Source organism: Pan paniscus, chromosome 18, assembly GCF_029289425.2.
Source record: "Pan paniscus chromosome 18, NHGRI_mPanPan1-v2.0_pri, whole genome shotgun sequence".
Lineage (NCBI taxonomy): Eukaryota > Metazoa > Chordata > Mammalia > Primates > Hominidae > Pan > Pan paniscus.
In genome coordinates this window covers 31,614,357-31,642,067 of record NC_073267.2, presented here as the reverse complement: position 1 = coordinate 31,642,067, position 27,711 = coordinate 31,614,357, and the positions used below count along the sequence as shown (strand labels likewise).

The window sequence follows — 27,711 nt, the reverse complement described above, 5'->3', positions numbered from 1 at the left end:
TTTTCATGGTTAAAGTGATATAATGTCTATGATATTTTAGATTGGCAGTTGCAAACTAGTGGTCCTCAGTGTGCTTTTTATGACACCTACGAGGTTTGAAGACTTTGATTTCATATTAAAAATTTGGGTTTCAGGCTGGGTGTGGTGTTGCATGCCTGTAATCCCGGCACTTTGGGAGGCTGAGGCAGGAGAATCGCTTGAACCAGGGAGGTGGAGGTTGCAGTGAGCCAAGATCGCGCCACTGCACTCAAGCTTAGGCAATAGAGCAAGACTCCATCTCAAAAAATGAATAAATAAATAAATAAAATCTGGGTTTCAGGCCAGGTGTGGTGGTGCACTCAGCACTTTGGGAGGCTGAGATGGGCAGACAGCTTGACCTCAGGAATTCCAGACTAGCCTGGGCAACGTGGCGAAACCCCATGTCTACAAATAATACAAAAAAATTAGCTGGGTGTAGTGGAGTGTGCCTGTAATCCCAGCAACGTGGGAGGCTGAAGTGATAGGATTGCTTGAGCCTGGGAGGTTGATGTTACAGTGAGCTGAGATCGCCCTCCTACACTCCAACCTGGGCAACAGAGCCAGACCTTGTCTTAAAAAAATTAAAAAAATAAATAAATAAATAAATAAATAAAATTCTGGGTTTCTGGCATTTCAAAAAAAAAAAAAAAAGGAAAGGTCAGGGCACATGGCTGCTACAGTCCTCTATTAAGCAATGTGCCACAGCAGGGGTCCCTGACCCCTGGGCCATGGACATGTACTGGTCTGTGGCCTGTTAGGAACTGGGCCACAGAGCAGAAGGTGAATGGTGGGTAACAATTGAAGCTTCGTCTGTATTTCTGGCTGCTCCCCATTGCTTGCATTGCTGCCTGAGCTCTGCCTCCTGTCAGATCAGCAGCATCATTAGATTCTTACAGGAGCATGAACCCTGTTGTGAATTACACACACGAGGGATCCAGGTTGCATATTCCTTATGAGAATCTAATTCCTGATGATTTGTGGTGGAACAGTTTCATCCCAAGACCATTACCATCCTGCGCCCCATCCCTTGCTGCCTGTGGAAAAATTGTCTTCCACAAAGCCGGTCCCTGGTGCCAAAAATGTTGGGGACTGCTGTGCTTTAGAATCTGCCATGAATCTGCAGCCTCTATTATATAGCTCCCTATAGACTTTGCTTCCTACCGTCTTACGTTCTGCCTTATAGGCATTTGAGTTTGCAACCCTTGTTTTTGTTAGTATGCTACGCTGGTGACATTGACCAAATTGACCACGCATTAATTATAAGCTTAGTTGGTGATGACCTCAACGGAATAACGTGACATAAGTATTGTGACAATACTTCTTGCATGTATCTGCAGGTGGAATTGTAAACCTGGTGGTCTGAGATGGTCTAATTCGATCTTCCTATGTATCTCCTTATATTCATAGTGGTAACATTTGTGGTGGTGATTCAGCATTTCAATGCCTCTTCTCATGGCAACAACAAACGTTTTCCTTCTGAATCAACATTAACCTAGATGTTACTGCGGATCAAAATTAGACTCTACATTTTCAACCACAGAATTACTGGGCAGTAAAAATTTTTCTTAATATTGATTGCCTACATAGGTTGTGTAATTAGCATATGTTTACAGTTCTATGATTTCTGTGTGGCTGCTACAGAGCTGGAGGGGGTAAAGCAACAGTGTTTTCTCAGTTGTGCGAGCAGCATTACATTATAATAAATAGGTAATATTAAACTGGGCTGATGAGAGTTGCAAAAGACTACTTTAATGTTCATATGGAACCAAAAAAGAGCCCGCGTTGCCAAGACAATCCTAAGCCCAATGAACAAAGCTGGAGCCATCATGCTACCTGACTTCAAACTATACTACAAGGCTACAGTAACCAAAACAGCATGGTACGGGTACCAAAACAGACATATAGACCAATGGAACAGAACAGAGCCTTCAGAAATAATACCACACATCTACAACCATCTGATCTTTGACAAACCTGACAAAAACAAGAAATGCGGAAAGGATTCCCTATTTAATAAATAGTGCTGGGAAAACTGGCTAGCCCTATGTAGAAAGCTGAAACTGGATCCCCTCTTTACACCTTATAGAAAAATTAATTCAAGATGGATTAAAGACTTAAATGTTAGACCTAAAGCCGTAAAAACCCTAGAAGAAAACCTAGGCAATACCATTCAGGACATAGGGATGGGCAAGGACTTCATGTCTAAAACACCAAAAGCAATGGCAACAGAAGCCAAAACTGACAAATGGGATCTAATTAAACTAAAGAGCTTCTGCACAGCAAAAGAAACTAGGATCAGTGTGAACAGGCAACCTAGAGAATGGGAGAAAATTTTTGCCATCTACTTATCTGACAAAAGGCTAATATCCAGAATCTACAAAGAACACCAACAAATTTACAAGAAAAAAAAAAAACCCCATCAAAAAGTGGGCAAAGGATATGAACAGACACTTCTCAAAAGAAGACATTTATGCAGCCAACAGACACATGAAAAAATGCTCATCATCACTGGCCATCAGAGAAATGCAAATCAAAACCGCAATGAGATATCATCTCACACCAGTTAGAATGGCGATCATTAAAAAGTCAGGAAACAACAGGTGCTGGAGAGGATGTGGAGAAATAGGAACACTTTTACACTGTTGGTGGGACTGTAAACTGGTTCAACCATTGTGGAAGACAGTGTGGCGATTCCTCAGGGATCTAGAACTAGAATATGATTTGACCCAGCCATCCCATTACTGGATACATACGCAAAGGATTATAAATCATGCTGCTATAAAGACACATGCACACATATGTTTATCGCGGCACTATTCACGATAGCGAAGACTTGGAACCAACACAAATGTCCATCAATGATAGACTGGATTAAGAAAATGTGGCACAGATACACCATGGAGTACTATGCAGCCATAAAAAAGGATGAGTTCATGTCCTTTGTAGAGACATGGATGAAGCTGGAAACGATCACTCTCAGCAAACTATCACAAGGACAATAAACCAAACACTGCATGTTCTCACTCACAGATGGGAATTGAACAATGAGAACACTTGGACACAGGAAGGGGAACATCACACACTGGGGCCTCTTGTGTGGTGGGGGAGGGGGAAGGGATAGCAGTAGGAGATACACCTAATGTAAATGACCAGTTAATGGGTGCAGTACATCAACATGGCACATGTTTACATATGTAACAAACCTGCACATTGTGCACATGTACCCTATAACTTAAAGTATAATTTAAAAAAATAAGTAAATAAATAAATTAAAAAAGAAACAATTGCTGGCTTTGCAATTCTCTTTCCTCCAAAATCGCCAAGGCCTCAATTTACTCATTGCTGAAAAAGGACGACTCTGTATATTTTTAAATGAAGAGTGTTGTTTTTACCTAAATCAATCTGGCCTGGTATATGACAACATAAAAAAACTCAAGGATAGAGTCCAAAAACTTGCCAACCAAGCAAATAATTATGCTGAACCCCCTTGGGCACTCTCTTAATTGGATGTCCTGGGTCCTCCCAATTCTTAGTCCTTTAACACCTGTTTTTCTCCTTCTCTTATTCGGACCGTGTGTCTTCTGTTTAGTTTCTCAATTCATACAAAACCGTATCCAGGCCATCACCAATAATTCTATATGACAAATGCTCCTTCTAACAACCCCACAGTATCAGCCCTTACCCCAAAATCTTTCTTCAGTTGAATCTCTCCCACTGTAGGTTCCCGTGCCGCCCCTAATCCCGCTCGAAGCAGCCCTGAGAAACATCGCCCATTATCTCTCCATATCACCCCCAAAAATTTTCGCCACCCCAACACTTTACCACTATTTTGTTTTATTTTTCTTATTAACATAAGAAGACAGGAATGTCAGGCCTCTGAGTCCAAGCTAAGCCATCATATCCCAGTGACCTGCACGTATACATCCAGATGGCCTGAAGCAACTGAAGATCCACAGAAGTGAAAACAGCCTTAACTGAAGACATTCCACCATTGTCATTTGTTTCTGCCCCATCCTAACTGATCAATGTACTTTGTAATCTGCCCCACTCTTAAGAAGGTTCTTTATAACCTCCCCCACCCTTAAGAAGTTTCTTTGTAATTCTCCTCACCCTTGAGAATGTACTTTATGAGAGCCACCTCCTGCCCCCAAAACACTGCTCTTAACTCCACCGCCTATCCCCAAATCTATAAGAACCAGTGATAATCACACCACCCTTTGCTGACTCCTTTTTCGGACTCAGCCCGCCTGCACCCAGGTGAAATAAACAGCCATGTTGCTCACACAAAGCATGTTTGGTGGTCTCTTCACACAGACACGTGAGACAGGAGTTCGAGACCAGCCTGGCCAATCTGGTGAAACTCTGTCTCTACTAAAAATACAAAAATTAGCTGGGCATGGTGGCGGGCACCTGTAATCCCAGCTACTCGGGAAGCTGAGGCACAAAAATTGCTTGAACCCAGGAGGCAGAGTTTGCAGTGAGCCAAGATCACACTGTCAGGCCTCTGAGCCCAAGCCAAGCCATTGCATCCCCTGTGACTTGCACGTATACATCCAGATGGCCTGAAGTAACTGAAGATCCACACAAGAAGTAAAAATAGCCTTAACTGATGACATTCCACCATTGTGATTTGTTTCTGCCCCACCCTAACTGTTCAATGTACTTTGTAATCTCCCCCACCCTTAAAAAGGTACTTTGTAATCTCCCCAACACTTAAGAAGGTTCTTTGTAATTCTCCCCACCCTTGAGAATGTACTTTGTGAGATCCACCCCTGCCCGCAAAACATGGTTCTTCACCCCCTATCCCAAAACCTGTAAGAACAAATGATAATCTACCACCCTTTGCTGACTCTCTTTTCGGACTCAGCCCGCCTGCACCCAGGTGAAATAAACTGCCATGTTGCTCACACAAAGCCTGTTTGGTGGTCTCTTCACACGGACGCACATGAAACACACGACTGCACTTCAGGCTGGGTGACAGAGCTAGATTCCATCTCAAAAAAAATAAAAAGGAGTCACCTCCCCCGAGAGGCCTCTGGACCACCCCATCTGAGCAGGCCACTCTTCCTTCTCTATCTTACCATCTTGTTTCTGTCCCAGTACTTAGGGCTCGGGACCAGCCTGGACAACATAACGAGACCCAGTCTATACTAAAACTCAAGAAAATTAGCCAGACGTGGTTGCATGTGCCTGTAGTCCCAGCACTTTGGGAGGCCAAGGTGGGTGGATCACCTGAGGTCAGGAGGTCGAGACCAGTCTGGCCAACATGGTGAAGTCTCGTCCCTACTAAAAATACAAAAATTAGCCAGGCACGGTGGCACACACCTGTAGTCCCAGCTACTTGGGAGGCTGAGGCAGGAGAATGGATTGAACCCAGGAGGCAGAGGTTGCAGTGAGCCGAGATCGCACCATTGCACTCCAGCCTGGGCAACAGAACAAGACTCCATCAAAAAAAAGAAAAAAGAAAAGAAAGAAGAAAAGAAAATTAGCCAGGTGTGGTTGCATGCACCTGTAGTCCCAGCACTTTGGGAGGCCAAGGCAGGAGGATCAATCAAGGCTAGGAGTTTGAGACTGCAGAAGGAAACCCTGTCTCTAAAAACAAGGTCCAGCTAAAATCAGGGTCCAGCTCCACCACAAGCGCAGCTCCAGGGGCTGTTGAGTTTTGCCTCTACCATTCCAAGTAGTCTCTGCTCCAGACCAAGTCCCACCATCTGGCAGTCATGTCAGTCCAACCACAGTCATATCAGGGCGCTTCCAGGTTCTTTCATTGAGTGCCCCTTGAGGAGGCTGGAGGAGAGGCCAATGACATTTGCACTTGAGACTCCAGAGTCTAGATTTATAACCACTATGTTACGGCTGCCAGTGTGGCTGCAAGGACACTTCTTTCATTCATTCGTTTACAATAGATGTAGCATCTGCTGTGTGCCAGATGCCATTCTAGGTTCTAGGGAAACAAGGCAAAGCCCCTGTTTTCCAAGGCATCCACATTCTAGGAAAGACTGCTACCAGCCTGGCGTGGTGGCTCATGCCTGTAACCCCAGTACTTTGGGAGGCCGAGGTGGGCGGATCACTTGATGTCAGGAGTTCAAGACCAGCCAACATAGTGAAACCCCGTTTCTACTAAAAGTACAAAAATCAGCTGGGCATGGTGGCACGTGCCTGTAGTCCCAGCTACTCAGGAAGCTAAGGCAGGAGAATCGCTTGAACCTGGGAGGCAGAGGTTGTGGTGAGCCGAGATCATGCTACTGCACTCCAGCCTGGGCAACAGAGTGAGACTCCATCAAAAAATAATAATAATAATAAAATAAAGACTGCTACTAAACAATAAAATAACCAAACCAGATAGATGACTTCAGGTGGTGGTAAGAGCTTTGAAACAATAAGCAAGGTAACTAACTGGTCAGAGGAAGGGAGATGGGTGCATTCCCTCAGATAGACCGCCCCAGAGGTCTGCCTCTCTGACATGACATTTGAGCAGAGACCCAACAGGAAAAGGAAGAGACTGCTCTATGGCCAGGCACGGTGGCTCACACCTGTAATCCCAGCACTTTGGGAGGCCCAGGCGGGCGGATCACGAGGTCAGGAGATCGAGACCATCCTGGCTAAGACGGTGAAACCCTGTCTCTACTAAAAATACAAAAAAATTAGCCGGGCGTGGTGGCGGATGCCTGTAGCCCCAGCTACTCGGGAGGCTGAGGCAGGAGAATGGCATGAACCTGGGAGACGGAGCTTGCAGTGAGCTGAGATCGCGCCACTGCACTTCAGCCTGGGCGACAGAGTGAGACTCCACCTCAAAGAAAAAAAAAAAAAGAACCAAGAGGAGTCCAGGCGAAGAGAACAGCAGATGCAAAGGCCCTGTGGCAGAAACAATCTTGGTATACTGGAAGAATGGGAAGGAAGCCAGTGCAGCTGGAGCAGGATAGGTTAAGAGAGGATCAAGGTAATGAGGGCCTGGAAAGGGGGGCTGGGGTCGAATCACCAGATCCTGTTGGTTGCAATGGAAGAGCCTGGAGTTTATACTCAGAGCAGTGAGAAGCCACTGGAAAGTTGTTTTTTTTTTTGTTTTTCTGTTTTTGAGACAGAGTCTAGCTCTGTCACCCAGGCAGACTGCAGTTGTGCAATCTCGGCTCACTGTAACCTCTGCCTCCCAGGTTCAAGCGATTCTCCTGCCTCAGGCTCCCCAGTAGCTGGGATTACAGGCACATGCCACCACACCCATCTAATTTTTTTTTCTTTTTTTTTTTTTTGAGACAGAGTCTCTGTCACCCAGGCTGGAGTGCAGTGGCGCAATCTCAGCTCACTGCAACCTCCACCTCCCTGGTTCAAGCGATTCTCCTGCCTCAGCCTCCCGAGTAGCTGGGACTACAGGTGCATGCCACCATACCTGGTTAATTTTTTGTGTTTTTAGTAGAGACAGGATTTCACGATGTTAGCCAGGATGGTCTCGATTTCCTGACCTCGTGATCTGCCCACCATGGCCTCCCAAAGTGCTGGGATTACAGGCACGAGCCACCGTGCCTGCCAGCCACCGGAAAGTTTTATGTAAGCAGGGGAGTGATCTGTTTTATCATTTAGAAGGATACACACCTCTTCTTCTTTTTTGAGAGACAGGGTCTAGTTCTGTCACCCAGGCTGGAGCCCAGTGGCACAATCATAGCTTACTGTAACCTCAAACTCCTGGGCTCAAGTGATCCTCCTGCCTCAGCATCCCAAAGTGCTGGATTACAGGCATGAGTCACCATGCCTGGTCACACTTCTCATTCTTTAAACCAGACCTCATTTGTCCACCTCCCCCATCCCCCGCCCCACCCCACGGACTGTCCTATAATGCCCATACAACAGGTCACTGTTTAGAAAGTGCTACAAAGTTACACAGTCCCTTCTGAGCCTCCCACCAATGTTGGTGGGTACAAGGTCAAAAAAAAAAATCTCATCTATCTAAGGGGCATAGGAGACTTTTTAGTTAGAGGGCCCAATTATAGTCCTCCTGAAAAGATGCCAAAAGTCCCCTTAAACACTTAGCAAAGATTCAAGAAAGATGAATCTCACATTCTTTGTATGGGAAATGAGGAACTTGACATCTTCAATATAATGGATTCCACTAAAATAAGATGACGATCAATAGGAACCAACTAAAAAAATACTTGACTAGCTGTTATTGAAAGGCTGAAATTCAGCTGACATAGGCAGTATTAATATTGAGCTAGAAAATAATTTGCATTGAATTCAGCCCAACTTTTGTTTTCTGATTTGGGTCTCTTCTAAATTTTTTTTTTCTTCTGGACATTGGGAACAATCCAATTTGAAGGCCTCAATGCCCAAATCTACACTCTTGTTTTATTCTATGTCCTTGGTTTCTTTTTTTTTTTTTGAGATGGAGTCTCATTCTGTCGCCCAGGCTGGAGTGCAGTGGCGTGATCTTGACTCGATGCAAGATCCGCCTCCCGGGTTCATGCCATTCTCCTGCTGCAGCCTCCCGAGTAATTGGGACTACAGATGCCCGCCCCCACGCCCGGCTAATTTTTTTGTATTTTTAGTAGAGACGGGGTTTCTCCGTGTTATCCAGGATGGTCTCGATCTCCTGACCTCGTGATCCACCTGCCTCAGCATCTCAAAGTGCTGGGATTACAGGCGTTAGCCACCGTGCCCGGCCCACACCTAGGTGATTTTTAAAGTTCTTCTAGTAGAGAAAGGGTCTCACTATGTCGGGTCACCGTGTTTGATGTCAGTTTTCCCTGCCAGAATCTACAATCTCCTTGATCACCATTATATCCCAACGTAGAGCTCAGTACCTGGTACAAAGCACATTTGATCAATATTTGCTGAATAAAGAAATAAAAATGAAGAGGCACTCCAGCCTGGGCAACACAGTGAGATGGTCTCAAAAAAACAAAAACAAAAACAAAAAACGACTGGAAAGGAGATGAGGGTACTTGTGAAGCCATATTATATGACACGCTCCGTGCTAGGACTTTTATATACCTTGTCTCATCTCTTCATCTCATACAATCCTTACAAGTATCTCAAAAGTGGGGAAATCCCCATATAACTGAAGACGAAGGCAGTTCAGAAGTTCACTGATTTGCCCTAAGGTTCCTCGATTTGCAAACGTCAGGCCAATGATCCAACCCCAGGTATGTTTGGCAGTGAAGGACCAGTTGAGTCATAGCTGCAAGTAACCACCCTGCAGTGGTCCCTATCTTGGCCGTTAGCTTACATTGACAATTAACACTCAAATTTACTCAGTAACACCAGCTATCATGTTTTCCACTAAAACTCCACAGCATTCTGGCAACTTTTCTATTTTAGTGCAAAAAAGTAAATTCTTAGCATCCCTTTGACATATAAATATTTCTACAAATAGTAATTCTCTAGCCATTCATTTGGAGTATTTAAAACTCAACATTCATAGCACATTTTATGTGACAAAGAACTTATGTTCAGAACACAAAAATAAGTCTTACGTCTTCATTAAAAACGGGTGAAGAATTTGAACAAACATTTGCAAACTAAAATACAAATGAAATACACTCAACATCATTAATCATCAAGAAAATAAAATTATGAGATAATCACTAATAATCACTACATATGCACCACAGTGATTAAAATTTTTTTAAGTTAAGCCACGTGACCCAACAAGGTGCATTCACTCAAGAGAAACGCAAATATATGTCCACTCAAAGACTTGCACATGAATGTTTAGAGCAGGTTTATACTGAATAGCGCAATGTGAAAAAACCCCAAAATCTAGCAAAGGATGAAGGGAGAAATAAACTGTGGTATATACATACAATAGAACACTACTCAATAATAAAAAGGATTATATTCCTGATACATGCAATATGGGTGAACCTTAAAAATATCATGCTGAGCAAGAGAAGCCAAACACAAGAGAACATGTTGTTATGATTTCACGTACATGAAACTTTAGTAAAGACAAGCCTAATCCATAGTAACAGAAAGCAAATCAGTAACTGCTGACAGGGGCAAATGAGGAGATGATCCCAAGGGAACCTTCTGGGGTAAGACGCTGTTCTGTATCTCGATCGTATTGGTGGTCACACAAGCGAAGACATGTTAGAACTCATCAAACCATACACTTAGAATGTGTAATATAAACCTCAATAAAGCAAAATTTAAAAAAAAAAACCACCTTTAATTTTCTCTTACAAAAAAAAAAAGGAAAACCACTTAACTTTAATTTTCTCCAACAACTGATTCTGGTACACAGTATACCTTAATGCCTGCATCCATGGCCTCACGTCATGCTGTTTACATGAACGTAAAGCTTCGCCGAAGAGTGGAATAAGACAGTCCTGCCAGAGAAAAACCAAAATTAGTCAACGTAAAACAGGCTGTTGATATGTTTGCAGATATATAGCAAGTCTTAAGTCCAAGACTGCAATATAGTTTGGCTACTTCAGATTGATTGCAGTAGTTTTATCTATTACACTATACCCTTACATCATTTATCTTCTACTCACAAGAGGCAAGCACACAGTAAGAGAAAGCCTTTTGTTTTAAAGGGAAATCTTCTTCAGAATATTAAGTCTCATTTATCAATATACTTAATAAAGCACATTACAAAAAAAAAGTCACAGCACATTTACTATAAAGCAGACTGCAGAAAAACATTACAACTAATGCTTTATTATGAAGTTCTCGAAGATCACCATTCATTCAGAAGCCCCCATCTCTGGTCGAATTTTACCCCATTTAGGATGAAGAGGAGAGATGTTTGTTTGCAGCAAATCTAAAATTTACGTAATCCGCCTAAAGGAACTGTCTTTACATACACCACCTCCCACCCCAAAAATAGAAGAAAAAACTGAGCAATTTGCCATCCTTGCGATTATCTCAGGTTCTTCCATCTGCCCCATGTACTTCCCAAATGAAAGACTGCCTGAAAACAGCATGTTAGATTTCTGGATTTACCAGCTTGCCCAACTACAAATCCTATTCCAAAAAACTCAAAAAATAAGGTCTTTGTTCTACAGTAATGACCATTAATAGTCATAAGAGTGTGCTTGCAAAACTATACAGACCTCTGTTGAAAGTCTGTTAGAAACTGTGTTCTCCAAAGCAGATGAGCAATACAGCTGCAAGGTACTTAGAACTGGCAAAGACTGTGAAACTGTTAAAGTAGAAAGTCTCAGAGGTCCAATAGCGATGCGGGATGTTTGCTTCAAGTACTTTACCACATTTCTGAAACAAAATATTTACTGTCAATTAATAAAAATTACAATTCATAACCACTCAAAGAATAAAGCAATTGGTAAGATGCTATCAAACTGACATCCAAAGTTAGGGGGCAGTAAGAGGAGCAGCCTGCTCTATAATAAAATGATATTAGCAAGTCAAGACATTTGCTTTTGGGGATTTTTACATTTTATTTCATTTCAACCTCAGTTTTTGTTGGCAAGCAGCATTCATATATCATATGACTTCTACAACTAAAATGAAGCTATTAGCACTAGTATTTAGTAATCTAGTAACTCTCCTTCCAGCCCTCTTCACCCCATGTATGTTTATCACATGATATACACAATGTACATTTACCTCCGTAAGAGTAAACTTACTCAGTTATAGACTGCCACTTCTGATCTTGTTCTATCGGGTTTAAAGCAGTTGCCAAACAAACAGAACTTCTTAACAATGGAACTTCAATGGATTTCTGAGGTTCCCTTGGATCTGGACTTAACATGTTATGAAGCAGTTTTTTCATGTCTACAGAAGTTAAATGAAATGTCATTAAGTTAATGTGCTTTTATTATAAATTTTGATTTATGTTTGGCATTATTAAAAACTAATCACCAATGAACAGCTCCTTTACTATTTCAGGCAGTTAAACACTATAAGCATTACTGAGAGCTATATAAAAATCATACTTCATACAAAATTACTGTACCTCAGACCCCTAAAAAGCAGTTGCCTTCAAAGGCTCAAAAATCAGTAAGTCGAGGTCAGGCGTGGTGGCTCACGCCTGTAATCCCAGCACTTTGGGAGGCCAAGGTGGGTGGATCACGAAGTCAGGAGTTCAAGACCAGCCTGGCCATGATGATGAAACCCCGTCTCTACTAAAAATACAAAAAATTAGCTGGGCACGGTGGCAGACACCTGTAATCCCAGCTACTCAGGAGGCTGAGGCAGGAGAATCGCTTGAACTCAGAGGGCGGAGGTTGCAGTGAGCCAAAATCGCGCCACTGCACTCCAGCCTGGGCAACAGAGTGAGACTCTGTCTCAACAAAAAAGAAAGTCAGTAAGTCAATCTACTATTTAAGGGGACAAATCTAGACCTGCATTAGCAAATCTTGCTCAATCCAGAATACTCATTAAACTTATTAATAACATTTTATAAAGTGTTCCATTTGTGATAAAGAACTTAATTAATGAGCCACATCAAGATGAAAATCAAGAAAAATATTTAGCTGAAACACTACTTTGTCCTTTATCAAACAAAATGGCTAGATAAATCTCAAAGTATTAAGGTGGTCATTTTTTTATTTGACTTAATTTTAAGTGCTTTTCATTTCCCAAATCAAACATAAATAGGGCAGCCCTAAATTTGTTGCTTCACATGGGATTCTGCCCCCCCAAAAAATGTAAAATAACTTCCAGATTTTCCAGTAAAATATACTAAGCCAAACATTTTGAGCAACTTGTCCACTAAAATAACTTTAAAACTATTTTCTCAAATACCTACCTATTTTCTCTTTTGATCCTCCAGCAAGTAGACTGATATTTTCTCCTGGTAACTGATAATTTCCAGGACTGATAATTTCTCCGAGTAATTCTAATTGCTCGGTACATTCAACAAATTTTCCAGACTCAAAGCTGCTTAATGATCTGTAATTAAAATATTGGTTAGTTTGTATTCCTATGCAGCCTGTGGAACCATTAAAAAAAAACAAACAAAAACAGAACAAATCCTAGGAAGACAGCAAAGTACACAGCATTTTTCTGACAAAATTCCTTCCACGAGGATGCCATTATTTTGGTTTTTATGTTGAAGATGTGACTACCACTTAATTAGTACTCAAATTGGAGTGGCAAACCAGAAAGTCACAGCTACAGACTTTCGGTGGAGCTGACTCGCCCCTGTGTCTCCTTCCTGTTTTCATGTGTTGCAGCCTGTTCTCTTCAGAGCCTAACACACTGACAGTAGACCTCTGCAGGACAACTTTGACATCCAGTTCTCTCCAAGCTGCCAGTGAGCTCCCTGTGCAGCCTCACTCCTCACCTACAGCATGAGCCCTTGCAGCTCTCCCAGCATCACAATCTTGTATCTCAGTCCTGGCTTCTTTCACTGCTGGCATCCGTCCGTCTCTCCCTTTTTCACCTACTTTTCTTTTTTCAAAGAATTCTTCTCTTTCATCTGCTTATATGAAAAATAATGACACCTCTGAAATTCTTTCCTGTAGTCCTGCAGCATCAATGCCAGGAAGACAGGCCTCATCCTTCCAGCTTCTATGCTGCTCCTTTCAGATCCCTTACCCTGTCCCCATTTTCATGACACGGGCTCTCCAGCCAGGAAGAAGACACTGTTTCTCACTCTCTCTCTTTTCCATCTTTGCCTGTCCCTCTCGCTGTGTAACTTCCCTTATAACTCAGCCTGAGGCCAGTGCTAGAAAGGCACATCACCTGACTTATTCTGTGCCTGATTCTACCTAGATCAGTGCAACCACTGGCTTCTCAGGGGGACCCTTGAGTACTGGGCACTGATGAACTGCTGCCAACACAGTCATCATTTCTGCCATTAAAAGGTCCTAAGCTCTCTCCAGTGGCAGGTTCCCCAAGTCCCCACTATGCTCTATAATGCCCTATGCTTTCAGCTAATGACTCAGTCCTCAGAAAAAAACAAACAAATAAACAAAAAAACACAGGCTTTAATTTCCTCTACCCCTACCACCAATCCACCATACACTGCCAAAATTCTGTCTATACCAACTTTGACTGCTTTCCTTGAGGCAGAGAAAAGGTGAGGGCCAGTTAATCTATCAATGTTCTTTCTCCTGTTTCTTCAACCTCTGCTTCCTAGTGGCTCCTTCCCCTTGGCCAAAAGAACATAATCTCTCCAACATTTAAAATAAACATCTCATATTTCCCTCCAGCAACAGCTTCCTATCCTCAACTTCAAGAAAAACTCACTGACCAAATAACTCACCTCAAGCTTTTCATTTTCAAATGTCTCTACCACTCAATAGTATTCAATCTAGCTTCTTCTGTCTCTCTACAAAACTCTTTTGCCTTATAATCCCTAGAGCATCTGACAAGGCTGACTACTCCCATCTGGATGTCCTATATCTAGGACACTTCCCTTCTCAATGTCCCTGTATTTTTTTGAATGGCTTCCTCTTCTATCCTTTCACAAAATTGCTAAACTAGGATTCTGACCCAGGCCTTCCTTCCTCTTCACTCACTATTCTCCAGAGGCTTCTCTCTGGTTTGGTTGCTTACAAAGGCTCTAGAGTATAGAGACTGAAAAGGAAAGAGGGCCTTTTCTGTGTACTAATCATCTGCAAATCTCTCAAGCTTAGACTTTCTCCTTAGTTCAAAATCCAATTCTTAACAGCTTACCCAACAATCTCGTCTGCACATTTCATTAGAAATCTTAAAGCATGGCTTGTTCTCTGTGTGCTCCTACTCCAGTTAATAGCATTGTTTCTCTTCCCTCTACCATTGCCCCCATAAATTAATGGTCTCCATGCTTCCATACTTGCCCCCCACCTCCAGTCTCTTCACCATAGCAGAATGAACCACCAAGTCAGATCACAACACATCTCTGTTCAAATCCCACCTGAAATTTTCAGTCTTACTAGAATAACAGCCAAAGTTCTTTTCTCAGTTCCCAGCTACTTCTCTGCCCTTATATCCTACTGTTTAAGGCGCTCCTAAACACACAGGCCTCCCAGCTATTTCCAGAACACTCCAAGCCCATCATTCTCACATCAGGTCTAGGCCCAAAGGGCATCCCGATGGGCATGCCTTCACCTTGTGTCTTCCCTCCAAAGAAGGTCAGCTTTACCTAACTGCTTTCCTTATGGCACAGAAAAGGTGAGTGAGGTCCAATTAATCCTTCTATCAATAATCTTTATCTAATCTTTGCTTTAAAAGGTTGGAATTTATGTCTGTTTTATGTGCTGCCTGGGTCATAGCACATGCTCAGTGAAGCAATTACACATTAACCCATTTAGCAGTAGAGGGCAAGGGTATCAGACAAAGTCTAATGACCTTTATCTTCCCAGCCAAGTGTCTGCAACAGAGTGAGTGCTCAGTTTTGAATTACAGAATTAATAAAAGCACAGAGGAATGAGAAGAAAGTTTAATTTACAGATGTTCACAAACTCTGTCCTCATTAGAATAAATGTTTTTGATATATTCAGACCTCATTTAGAAACAAAGCCATCAAATGTGATTCTTTCTAAGGCAGTACAAATTTTTCTTTATATTCACTCTGGCATAATCTTCAAACTGTATTAAGGTTTTAGAACAACAGGTTCTGAAAATTAATACCAAATGACTATCTCAGCAGTTTTCCCATTATACAAATACCTTCCCTCATCTCTGATGTCAGTTTCCTGTTGTCATTTTCATAATGGCAGTAAGTTAGAAATATAACCATTTTGTATTACTACATATGACCAATTTTAATGTTTTTTTGCCATAGGAAAAACATCGTAGTTATTGGAAATTTGTTTTATATCTGGAAACAGAAAGCCTTACTTTATATAGTTGAAGTCAGCTTTCAGGTTGAGGGAAGTGCTACTGGTACTCTTTTTCAAGTCATGGATAGCGTTCTGCCATTCCTGCACAGCAGCCCAATCGGCAATTGAGATGTAGCACTCACATGCTTTATTTCCTAAATAATTTATAACCTCAGGGGAAGAGTCAGTCGGTTTGGACAGCACAGTTTTTCTGGATTCACCTGAAAGTATTTTATAAAATAAGAAGAGAGAGATTCAGATCAATTAGAAATATTTCAAAGAACACAGAAACCTAAAAACATGATAAGATCATCAGTACGAAATATATTACTATAACTTTTGCTTTATTTAAAAATACTGAACGCTCACCATTCAGACAGTGTTTCAGGCTGGCACTGTTACACCCAGCATTGGCTAAGGTGAGCACCGATTTGTCAAAGCTGGAGATGCAGCAATCAACACCTGTCATGGCACACAGGTGTTCCTGGTACTCCACAGAGGCCTTTTCAAACCTGAAAAGCAAATTGAAGCAGTCTTATTTCTTTATTTATCTACTTACTTACTTTTTTTTTTTTTTTTGAGATGAAGTTTTGCTCTTCTTGCCCAGGCTGGAGTGAAATGGCACGGTCTCAGCTCAATGCAACCTCTGCCTCCTGGGTACAAGCGATTCTCCTGCCTCAGCCTCCTGAGTAGCTGGGATTACAGGCGCTCGCCACCACGCCCGGCTAATTTACTTGTATTTTTAGTAGAGACGGGGTTTCACCATGTTGGCCAGGCTGGTCTTGAACTCCTGACCTCAGGTGATCCGCCTGCCTCGGCCTCCCGAAGTGCTGAGATTACAGGCATGAGCCACCGCGCCTGGCCTTTACTTACTTACTTATTTTTTGAGACAGTCTTACTGTCACCCAGGCTGGAGGGCAGTGGCATGATCATGGCTCGCTGCAGCCTTGCCCTCCCAGGCTCATGCAATCCTCCAACCTCAGCCTCCCAAGTAGCTGGGACTACAGGCGCCCACCACCACACCTGGCTAAAACAAGGTTTTGCTCTGTTGGCCAGGGTGGTCTCAAACTCCTGGACTCAAGCGATCTGCTCACCTCAGTCTCCCCAAGTACTGGGATTTCAGGTGTGAGCCACCGCGCCCAGCCCCAAAGGAGGCTGTTATTTTAAACACACATATCTCATTTCCCCCCTCCCACAAAAAATGGTGCAAGAATAAACTGAGCTAAAACAGTGAGTTGACTATGGTGGGGGGAGGTTTGATGTCTTCCTCACAACTATGAAACTAAATTTAAAAGTGGTTAAATGTTTTTTAAAAAATGTAAAAGTATAAAAGAACTAGTGGAAAATATTGATAAGTAACTTATGTCAGTGTGTGGAAAGGCTTTGTAGAAGGATAAAATGCAAGAAAAGATGCACAAGTAACAGATCTAGATGCATAATGCTGAAATACAACACTAAACATTAAAAGCAAATTATAAATCAGGAAATTGGATAGCATCAACAATCTTAGTATTTAATAAAATTTCACAGATTAACACAGGAAAAATTGAGAGGCCATGAAGACATGATCCATGTTTTAAAAAATCACAAATGGTTACTATATGGGGCAACTTCTACTATTAGTCATTAATACATATAGAAATGTAAAGTACAATAACTATTTTCGCTGATGGTGGTGGCAGCATTCTTGTTTCTCAGTGACTCTCAGTATCCACAAAGGTGAAGGGAAGGGGGTACTCTATTATTAAGGGTATACATTGCAGCCATCTTTTCTGTAGAGTAACTTAGCAATAGAATATATCATAAGACTTATGGTTTGGCAGCCTTTCTTCTAGTAAATCAGTTTATGAGAATGGATTCCAAGAAAGTAATCAAAAATATAAGCAAAGATATTAAGTGCTATGGTACATTTAGTAAAAAAAAAAATCAGAAACAACCTTAATGCCCAAAAGTAAGAAATATTAAATTATGGTACACTCATAAATACAAATCTTTATTAAAAATAACACTGTAGAATATTTAACATGGCAATTTTTTTTTTCTTTTTTTGAGACAGAGTTTTGCTTTTGTTGCCCAGGCTGGAGGGCAGTGGCACAACCTGGGCTCACAGCAACCTCCGCCTCCCGGGTTCAACCGATTCTCCTGCCTCAGCCTCCCAAGTAGCTGGGATTACAGGCATGTGCCACCACACCCCACTAATATTTTTTGTATTTTTAGTAGAGACGGGGTTTCACCATGTTAGGCTAGTCTCAAACTCCTGACCTCAGGTGATCCACCTGCCTCGGCCTCCCAAAGTGCTGGGAATACAGATGTAAGCCACCGAACCCAGCCTACCTAACATGGCAAATTTTTTTTTTAAATATTGAGTGGGAAAAACAGATCATAAAACCATGTGCCTATGTATGCTGCTGTTTTGGTGAAGAATGGAGAAAACGACATGAAAGAAAAAAGAATTACAAAGCATTTGGATATGGAAATATGGGACTACAAAAGGACACACAACAGAAGTTACTACAAAGATATGGAAGAATGAGCAGTTCTTTTATTTTCCTAAATTCGCAAGATTTCATTAAACTAACATAAATGGACACAGAATATTATGGTACAAGCTCCTCTATCTGGAGGAAGCAATGAGTCTGAATGTAGAGTTCACAGGACTAATGAGCAAATACTCTGACAATAAAGGGTAATTTGTATCAGACTCTGAGGGGGAAGGAGCTCAACTAGGGATCAAGTTCAAAAGCATTTATAAAACAACTGACAGGTCTTGTTTTACAGTGTGATTTGCCACTAATTCTTAAATAAGAAGGGCACTCAAGTATTGCTGCTAACTAAAAAACAAACTGAAGATGCCTCCTGGTGAAGTGATTTATAGCAAGCTTCAATGCTGAAAGCAAACAAAGCTGTTTTAAGATTTGGCTACAATGTCAGTGAGTAATACAAAGAATTTAAACATAAAGTAATTCTATCACCCATTTCCTTCCCTCCAACCTACCTCCCTTCAGCCTGTTGAGCCACTGAGTTAATCCACAGAAGATTTTTTCCAACAATAGATGATGACCAGACAGCAATTCCCTGTATAGCTTCAGGACAATGAAGTTCACATAGTGCTTCTACCACCATCATAATGGTTACTTCCAATTCATTCCCCTGAAAACGCATTCAGAAAAGTTAGTCACCCAATACCATTAAAACATAAATCCCTATAAAATTTACAACTGATCACAGTCTGTGCCTGCTTAAAGCCAAATGTATTTAACAATTATTGTCACAATTTTCACATTATTTAGCTCAGAATTCTTTAAAATGTTACATATAAAATAGCCACAAAGGGTGACTAACAGAACCTTAGCAGCACATGGATGTTTGTACCCCCACCCCAAAGTTACCCAAACATTTAGCCTGTGACCTCTGTAGGAATAACACATGGAGTAAAAAGAAAGCAAAAATTAAATATAAATAAACAGGAATTAAAGAATGATTAACTTCATGTGTTTGAATACTGCTTGACATTACCTGAATTGCTAAACATTTTGTTATTTTTGGATTCCAGTTATTTATTGTGAGCCCACTTTCAAGCCAGGAATTACTCAAGCATTTGTCATACGTTATAAAAACAATTTCTCCTGGCCAGGTGCAGTGGCTCATGCCTGTAATCCCAGCACTTTGGAAGGCCGAGGTGGGCGGATCACTTGTGGTCAGGAGTTTGAGACCAGCCTGGCCAACATGGTGAAACCCTGTCTCTACTAAAAATACAAAACTTAGCCGGGTATGGTGGTGGGTGCCTGTAATCCCAGGGACTGAGGCAAGAAGAGGCTTGAACCAGAGAGGTGGAGCTTACAGTGAGCCGAGATCGCACAACTGCACTCCAGCCTGGGCGACAGAGTGAAACTGTGTCTCAAAAAAATAAATAAATAAATAAAAAATTTCCCCCATAAACAAATTTTCAGAATTACCTTTAAAGTTCTAAACTTTGCACGTAAGAAATATAGTTTTAACGTGTTCTAACATGAATATTGTTTTAACATGAACAAAAACAAGAACATTATTTTAACTTCTAACACTGTTTTAACACGAATAAAATAGGTAACTCTGGCAGTTGTTGCTTTTACAAAATACAGGATCAAAACCTTTGAAAATGAATCCAAGCTTTAACTTATTTTATCCATAGATTAAATCATACCAAAGGAATTAAACCATGTTTTTCTTATTAACAGACTTAAAATGAATTTCATACACACCACTTTACCTGAGATAGGCTGGTTGTTTTCATCTCTCTAAGCAAGTCAAAGCCATGTCTCACTGTCACTGCAGGCTGGCCTGCCAACAATCCTACCCTCATGATGGAGAGTCGAATCCGCGTTAGCCAGTCCTGACAAGTTTGGCGATTGGTATAGAAAAAAGTTCTAATGACCTTTACGAGAAGAGAAAGAAAAGCTCAGGACTGGTTCAATTTGTAGGTAAGGATGTCTCACCTATATATAAACCAAATACACAAGTCTATTGTGATTTCAGCTCTGCACATACTGCCAGCTGCGACCATTAAACTGCTATAAAACAACACTATCTCATGGAAACCAACCTTGGGAGGTGAAGTTAATGCATTAGCACATCCCTCGTATTCATTATACATTAATTTCTCCAGATATTCCAGATACTGCAGAAGAAGAACAAGTCTAAGTTGGTTGTTACCATGGCCTTCATCATTGTCTGCAGTTGTCCACTGACTAACATCCTGATCAGGGTTTAATGTGTGAGCTGTGAGACTTCGAATGATACCTGAAAGCAAAGACAACATTCTGAATTTTTAAAAATCTTAAAGTTCCTAGAATAAGTGTGAGTTTTTTATGACAAATTCACATTTATCAAGTATCCTCTGTCTACCCATCATTTAAAAATAAAAAATCCCAACATGAAAGATCTTTCATTTTAGGGGAAAAAATATATATATTTTTTCCACACAACTCCCATAAGTTTTGGGGAAAAAACAAACATATTTCCAATGCAATTATTCAATGAAAGCTTATTCTAACAAACATACCTGAAAATTATTGACTTCTTTTCAAAAAAATCATATACTCTCAAATCTTTAACAAAGATTTTAAAATCCATTATTTCTTAATAAGGCTTTGAAAGTATTCACATCACAAAGCTTGAGCGAGTTACCTTCAATTGTCTGGAAGGTGTCTTGAGCTCTGCCCAGTGGGGTTCTCAGCTTAGAAAGAACAGTGAATTGTGCAGCTTCCCATATGGCCCACTGCCAAAGGATAGCATCTGTCTTCAGGAGATTGCGTGGAATTGTTGACTGGTCATGCTTATCCAGTCTCTGGCAGCTATAGAACAGTCTTTCCAACCAATTGTCCTTCCTGGGAAAAGTAGTTTCATATTTAAAAGACAATGACAACTTCATTTTAATAATGAAAAAAATGCAAGGGGAATGGGAATAAGGAACTGTAATTTTCCCTACTCCAAAAAAAGGCAAAGCCTATGAAATTGAGAAGCATTATGTCCCCCCCTCTCATTTTGAGGTCTTTTATAGTTAACAGGATGAGGTACAGTGTGGAAGGATGATTAGGGTAAACGGCTCATGCCAGTCAGGAATGAAACTCATTCAATGCAACTAAGCATCTCTAGAATATCTCCACCCCCACCCCACTCCCCAAAGTGTTAATGACATCACATCAGTTAACTGTGAACCACATTTCATTACTCAATTTCAAAGCCCATTTTTGTTTCTACAGATGCTATCTTCAAAGCAATTTTCCTATTGATGAAAACTGAAATAACCCATATGAGAAGAATGTTACTTGATACTCTGCCACCCCCAAACATATTTTCTCGTCAAAACTGCATGTGAAGTCAAGGGAATCTTAAAATTATCTTTCCCAGATAAAATAGTCAAAGAAATGCCTTACCCTGTTCTATGAGAGTTCCCATACAAAATAAAACTAATAACATCAGAGAAATCTTGGGGGTGGAATGTATTACTTGGTGCTTTACTCATGTAACTTCTTAATGCTAAAGAAATTTCTTGAATTTCTGTGTGATTGTTATTGCTGTAGACAGAAAATAAAGTTGTTGTTACGCAAAATATTTTAGCTTAAAAGGTAAGCACATACTGTAAGTGGATTATTTACTTATTAACTCACTGGAGGTAAAAATATAGTAAAATTGAGACTTTCAAATGGATACGGAGATGTGATTACAACTTTAGATCCTTTTTTTATTCACTTCAGATGGGTCATGTGCCGACATCATAAGAGGATTTGAGGGAGGCATATCAAACATGTGAACATAAAAACCCAATCATTATGCTTATGTATTACAAAAGGATCAAGTTTAGGCTCTTAAAAGCTCCCAAATCAACTTGATCAAAAACAATAAAAGATTACTGTTTAGTTTTTCAAATATCTGAGCTACTAAGAAACATATTTTGGCACTACATGAGTTATTCTATACTAATTATTGTGAGCCTATAAAGCTCATTAAAAATTTTTAATTTTCTTGCAGACCTGCAAAATTTGATTATTTGACATCACTTCAATCGCTGACAAGCAGGGCCATAAAAGATGTGTCATTAATGCTCTATTAGGTGATCTGTCTTCTCCTAAAGTAGACAACCAGTAGAGGCTGTAAATATCACAGAATGTCTTTGCTCCAAAACAACTGTTACACCTTAGGACAACATCTAAAGGAATTGATTTCAACAGTTTTCCAAATGCTTGTCGAATATGAGTTCCACAGTGCACTAGTTGAACACGGCAAACATCAACACATCTATGAAAGAACGAAATAGACAAAGCAGGTGTGTTAACATTTCAAGGTTATTAGGGTTAATGTCAAAAGACATGATCTTAATTTCATACCTCTGTAAAAGATCATCTGGCAAGGAAGAGGACAGAGCATGTAGACTGCTGCATGCCTGCAGACAGATATTCACATCTTCAATGAGAGCTATTAAACATTAAAAGACAGTTACTTTCAGCTGGCCAAAAGAAATTATATCCCAGTTTGTCATAATTATCTGAATCCATTCATTCATTCAACAAAGAGTGAGTGCCTACTCTAGACTAGGCACTGTTCTTGTCCAGAATCCTCATTGACTGTCACGTTTGGAAAAATGACACATTCAACAAAACCCACGTAATGTAACTGATGGGTCATCACACAAAACTTTTTCTGAGAGAAAATGTAAAAGTATATGCAAACTATAAACATTCACGTAAGTTTAAAAATGTGACAATCACTTCAAAACATTTTTCTAATACTAAGAATGAAAAAAAATCAAGACTGTGTATCTGTCATTAAAATGAGGATTACACAACTTCAGGTCAGGAAAAGAGCTCGATTGATGACCATCTCCCATTACCAAAGACCCTTTTAAGGATTGATAAGCAAAATAGAAAAAAAAAACAGAGTCTTACTGTTGGCTAAAAGGCCTTTGCAAAATTTATGGAAAGACAGAAGACAGAATAAAGGTGCATATGTTTCGGACTTCTTCATTAAAACAGCTACTTCCAAAGCCCAATCATTAACAGTTTCCTGAAACACAAAATACACAGTTGACTGTACATTAAAAAAAACAACAACAAAAACAAACAAAGTTAAAAGCCTAGTCTTCTTACATTGGTTTTCTCTTGGTTTTTCAAACATCTCAAACAATAAAAAATAAAAATAAAAAATGAAACTATAGAAATTACTGTCAAAATTGTTGTGTGCCTTTTAAGAAAACCTCCCAAAGCAGCATGATAATAGCAAAGAGGCGGGGCGTGGTGGCTTACCTGAGGTCAGGAGTTCAAGACCAGCCTGGCCAACAACATGGTGAAACACCATCTCTACTAAAAATACAAAAATTAGCTGGGTGTGGTGGCGGGTACCTGTAATCATGGCTACTTGGGAGGCTGAGGCAGGAGAATTGCTTGAACCTGGGAGGCAGAGGTTGCAGTGAGCAAAACTCCGTCTCAAAAACAAAAAAAGCATAGAATATTAAAAATCTATATATATTCTTCTATGAAACACTGGGGGTGGGGGATTGAGGTTTTTCATGTATTTCTTTTCAGAAAGAATAAGAAAGCCTAGATTAAATAATAAAACCAAATTATAAGGTGTTTGACAGTAAAGAAGCTGCTCTACCTCACCTCTATAACTCACATTTTTAAAAATTTTTTGTAATCCACATTTCTTATTCTCAAATTATAAAGACAACTTAACAAAGTTAGGAATAGTTAATACTATATAAAATCTGTTACCTCGTGTCCTGGTTAAGGTTATCTTTCTTAAGTAATATTCGCAGAAGATTTAATATAATTGAGAAATGTTTCTTTGTGGCCGTAGTTACAGTGCTAATCACAGCTCCATCAAACAAAGAAGGAGAGGAAGAACTGAGGCTACTAAAGTGATCATGCCTGAAAGACAAAGCATAGATTATCTTTTCATCTTTAATCAAAGAAAGCAAGCAAGTCCAAAGTTAAATCAACATACATCTTTAAAATCTATCCATTAAAAAAATAAAATGTTTTGTGGGGTTCTTTTCTTAAGAAAAATTTGTGAATACAGTACCTGGTACAATGAGAATACAATGTGCAGAGCACAGCATACTAAATGGCAGGGAAGTGAACAGCCAGGTCACTGTGCACAATCATCAGATTCTTACTCAGAAGTGCAAAGACAGTTGGAGATAGCGCCCACATCTGATCATGTACAAAACAAAGTAAGTTTATGGCTTCTCCAAAATAAGCACAAGCATACAGAGTTTATCCTTCAAAACAGGGGTATTTCGACTTTTTTTTTTTTTTGGACATTTTTAAATTAAAATTACAGATTGGAAGGGATCTAGTACACTACACCTGGGACAAATACTTTTTTGTGAAGTCAGTAAAGCCTTTGCGTGCAATATAGCATCTCTATGCAATGCAGCAACTCCTCGTCTATCGCTACAGTAAGAAAACAGCCACAGGTCAGGTGTTGTGGCTCACACCTGTAATCCTAGCACTTTGGGAGGCTAAGGTGGGCAGATCACTTGAGCCCAGGAGTTTGAAACCAGCCTGGGCAACACAGCGGGACCCCATCTCTACTAAAATTACAAAAATTAGCTGGGCATGGTGGCGCACACTTGTAATCCCAGCTACTCGGGAGGCTGAGGCAGGAGAATCGCTTGAACCTGGGAGGCAGAGGTTGCAGTGACCCGAGATCATACCAATGCACTCCAGCCTAGATGACAAAGTTAAGACTCTCTCTCTCAAAACAAAACACCAGCCACATACAAAACACAGGAATGACAGTACCTGTGTTCCAAGAAAACTTTCTTGAGTCAGAGTCTCTCGCTCTGTTGCCCAGGCTGGAGTGCAATGGGGTGATCTCAGCTCACTGCAACCTCTGCCTCCGGGGTTCAAGCAATTCTCCCTGCCTCAGTCTCCCAAGTAGCGGGGACTACAGGTGCCCAGCACCACGCCCTGCTAACTTTTGTATTTTTTTAGTAGAGATAGGGTTTCAACATGTTGGCCAGGCTGGTCTTGAACTCCTGAGCTCGGGTGATCTGCCCGTCTCGGTCTCCCGAGGGATTACAGGCGTGAACCACTGCGCCCAGCCCAACGAGAACTTTCTTTACAAAAACAGGCACTAGTGTTGCGATGGTTGTACACTTCTGTGAATATACTAAAAATCAGTGAATTATACACTTAAAATAACAAACAAAAAACAGGTGCTGGGCTGTATTTGTCCCACGGACCTTAGTTTGCTGATCTCTGGTCTAAACAGAGCCCTTTGTATGTGCCTTTTGCGGAAGTAGACTGTATTTCTTCAATTTTCCATATACTGCAAATGGCAAGGTGCCCTGTTCAATAAGGAAACAAAGGCACACCCTGCCACTATACACCTTTTCCATCCATCTTTTTCCTTTACACTGCCAAGACACTCCATTCCACCTGACTGCCCCATCCCCACCCACTTTCTCCTTATTTCTAGAGTACAGGACATAAACATCTTTGAATCTGCAAATAATGTGAATAATTTTCCTCAAAAATCAAGCTTTCATGTTTGAAGAAGAGTTTATTGTGACTTCAAACATAAGCTGTAACTGGTAATAAGCGAAGCAGCTATGGAATTATACAAGGCAATCCAATCAAACAACACGGAGCACATTGAAGCGCAAACATCAAATTTTACCTTTTTCTTCCTAAAAACTTTATTCCCTAATTACATCCATTACTTTCTTTCTTTGTTTCTTTCTTTTTTTTTCTTTTGAGACAGAGTCTGGTTCTGTAGCCCAGGCTGGAGTGCAGTGGTGTGATCTCAGCTCACTGCAACCTCCACTTCCTGGGTTCAAGCAATTCTCCTACCTCAGCCTCCAAAGTAGCTAGGATTACAGGTGTGTACCACCACCCCTGGCTAATTTTTCTATTTTTAGTAGAGGCGAGCTTTCACCATGTTGGCCAGGCTGGTCTCAAACTCCTGACCACAAGTGATCAGCCCGACTTGGCCTCCCAGAGTGCTGGGTTTACAGGTGTCAGCAACCGTGCCCAGCCTACACCTATTATTTTCTATTAAAAATAATGTTTTTCAACTCTGTGTGGTCCAATAGGAAGAAGAAATACACAAACCATAAACAATAAATACAAATCAAGAGCAGGGCCACGTCAAATTACTTAAAAAAAAAAACACACGGGCTGGGCGCGGTGGCTCGTGCCTGTAATTCCAGCACTTTGGGAGGCTGAGGCGGGTGGATCACCTGAGGTCAGGAGTTTGAGACCAGCCTGGCCAACATGGTGAAACCAAGTCTCTACTAAAAATACAAAAATTAGCCCGTCGTAGTGGCAGGTGTCTGTAATCTCAGCTACTCGGGAGGCTGAGGCAGGAGAATTGCTGGAACCCGGGAGGCAGAGGTGGCAGTGAGCCGAGATTGCACCACCGCACTCCAGCCCAGGTGACAACAGCATGACTCTGTCTCCAAAAAAAAAAAAAAGCTTTTTTCCCCCCCCTCCTAAAAGAAAGACTACAGGTTGAGCATCCCTTATTCAAAATGCTTGGGACCAGAAGTGTTTCAGACTCTGTATATGTTTGGATTTGAGAATACTTGCACATATATAAAATGAGATATGTGGGGGATGCGACCCAAGTCTAAACACGAAATTCACTTATGTTTCATAGACACCTTCTATTCATAGCCTGAAGGTCATTTTATGCAATATTTTAAATAATTTTGTGCATACAACAGTTTGGACTCATTGCATGAGGTCGGGTGTGGGATTTTCCACTTGGGGGATCATACTGGTGCTCAAAAAGTTTCAAATTTTGGAGCATTTTAGATTTAGGATTTTCAGATTAGGGATGCTCACCAGTAAGTGTTATGAAAATATTCCAAAATCCGGCTGGGCATGGTGGTGCCCACCTGTAATCCCGGCATTTTGGGAGGCCAAGGCAGGTGGATCACCTGAGGTCAGGAGTTCACAACCAGCCTGGCTAACATGGTGAAAACCCATCTCTACTAAATACAAAAAAATTAGCCAGGCGTGGTGGTGCATGCCTGTAATCCGAGCTACTTGGGAGGCTGAAACAGGAGAATCGCTTGTACCCGGGAGGCGGAGGTTGCAGCGAGCCAAGATTGCGCCATTGCACTCCAGCCTGGGCAACAAGAGTAAAACACTATCTCCAAAAAAAAAAAGTATTCCAAAATCCAAAATCCAAAACACTTCCAGTCCCAAGTATTTCAGATAAGGAATATTCAACCTGTATGAATGTTCCTAGGGAAAAAGAGACAGCCAAAATATAAGACCATGTATAAGAACTAACTTCAGTAGACAGAAAGAAAAAAGTACCAGGGGAAGAAGAAAGAGACCGCATTTTAAAACAACTATACAAATTTGAGCTGTAAGAAACACTGACATTTTCTGTAAGCATGCTAGAGCAAATAGGAGAAATTCATAAGACGTTTTCTAGAAAATAAAACTAACATAAAAAAACTTATCAAGATTTGTCAAGGAAAAAGAAG

The 27,711-nt window shown here is 40.9% G+C and overlaps 1 protein-coding gene, 1 non-coding gene and 1 pseudogene across 7 annotated transcripts in view; all 3 read right to left on the bottom strand.

The window, feature by feature from the left end:
- The window catches only part of LOC134729279 (serine/threonine-protein kinase SMG1-like), a 39,516-nt gene that overhangs the window by 11,680 nt on the left and 125 nt on the right, over positions 1 to 27,711 (bottom strand). The window contains exons 1-16 of one of the 6 annotated variants that reach the window (XM_063597491.1): positions 24,285 to 24,527; positions 23,975 to 24,130; positions 23,150 to 23,267; positions 22,592 to 22,679; positions 22,401 to 22,502; positions 21,641 to 21,781; positions 20,892 to 21,091; positions 20,308 to 20,504; positions 19,975 to 20,139; positions 18,721 to 18,875; positions 16,095 to 16,237; positions 15,745 to 15,946; positions 12,725 to 12,867; positions 11,601 to 11,748; positions 11,067 to 11,226; positions 10,258 to 10,337 (exon numbers count right to left, since the gene is read on the bottom strand). In XM_063597491.1, the coding sequence (XP_063453561.1) occupies positions 10,258 to 10,337; positions 11,067 to 11,226; positions 11,601 to 11,748; positions 12,725 to 12,867; positions 15,745 to 15,946; positions 16,095 to 16,237; positions 18,721 to 18,875; positions 19,975 to 20,139; positions 20,308 to 20,504; positions 20,892 to 21,091; positions 21,641 to 21,781; positions 22,401 to 22,502; positions 22,592 to 22,679; positions 23,150 to 23,228 (2,003 nt within the window). In that variant the 5' untranslated portion in view covers positions 23,229 to 23,267; positions 23,975 to 24,130; positions 24,285 to 24,527. Of the gene's footprint in view, positions 1 to 34; positions 10,338 to 11,066; positions 11,227 to 11,600; positions 11,749 to 12,724; positions 12,868 to 15,744; positions 15,947 to 16,094; positions 16,238 to 18,720; positions 18,876 to 19,974; positions 20,140 to 20,307; positions 20,505 to 20,891; positions 21,092 to 21,640; positions 21,782 to 22,237; positions 22,680 to 23,149; positions 23,594 to 23,974; positions 24,131 to 24,284; positions 24,528 to 27,711 lie in introns of those variants that run through there. The other 5 variants (XM_063597492.1, XM_063597490.1, XM_063597494.1 and 2 more) reach the window with 5 other exon arrangements.
- LOC129394350 (small nucleolar RNA U13) lies at positions 21,956 to 22,059 on the bottom strand. Its single transcript, XR_008621553.2, has one exon. It is a non-coding gene; the product is annotated as a small nucleolar RNA U13 (small nucleolar RNA).
- On the bottom strand, positions 25,753 to 27,607 carry LOC134729282 (putative uncharacterized protein encoded by LINC00269; annotated as a pseudogene).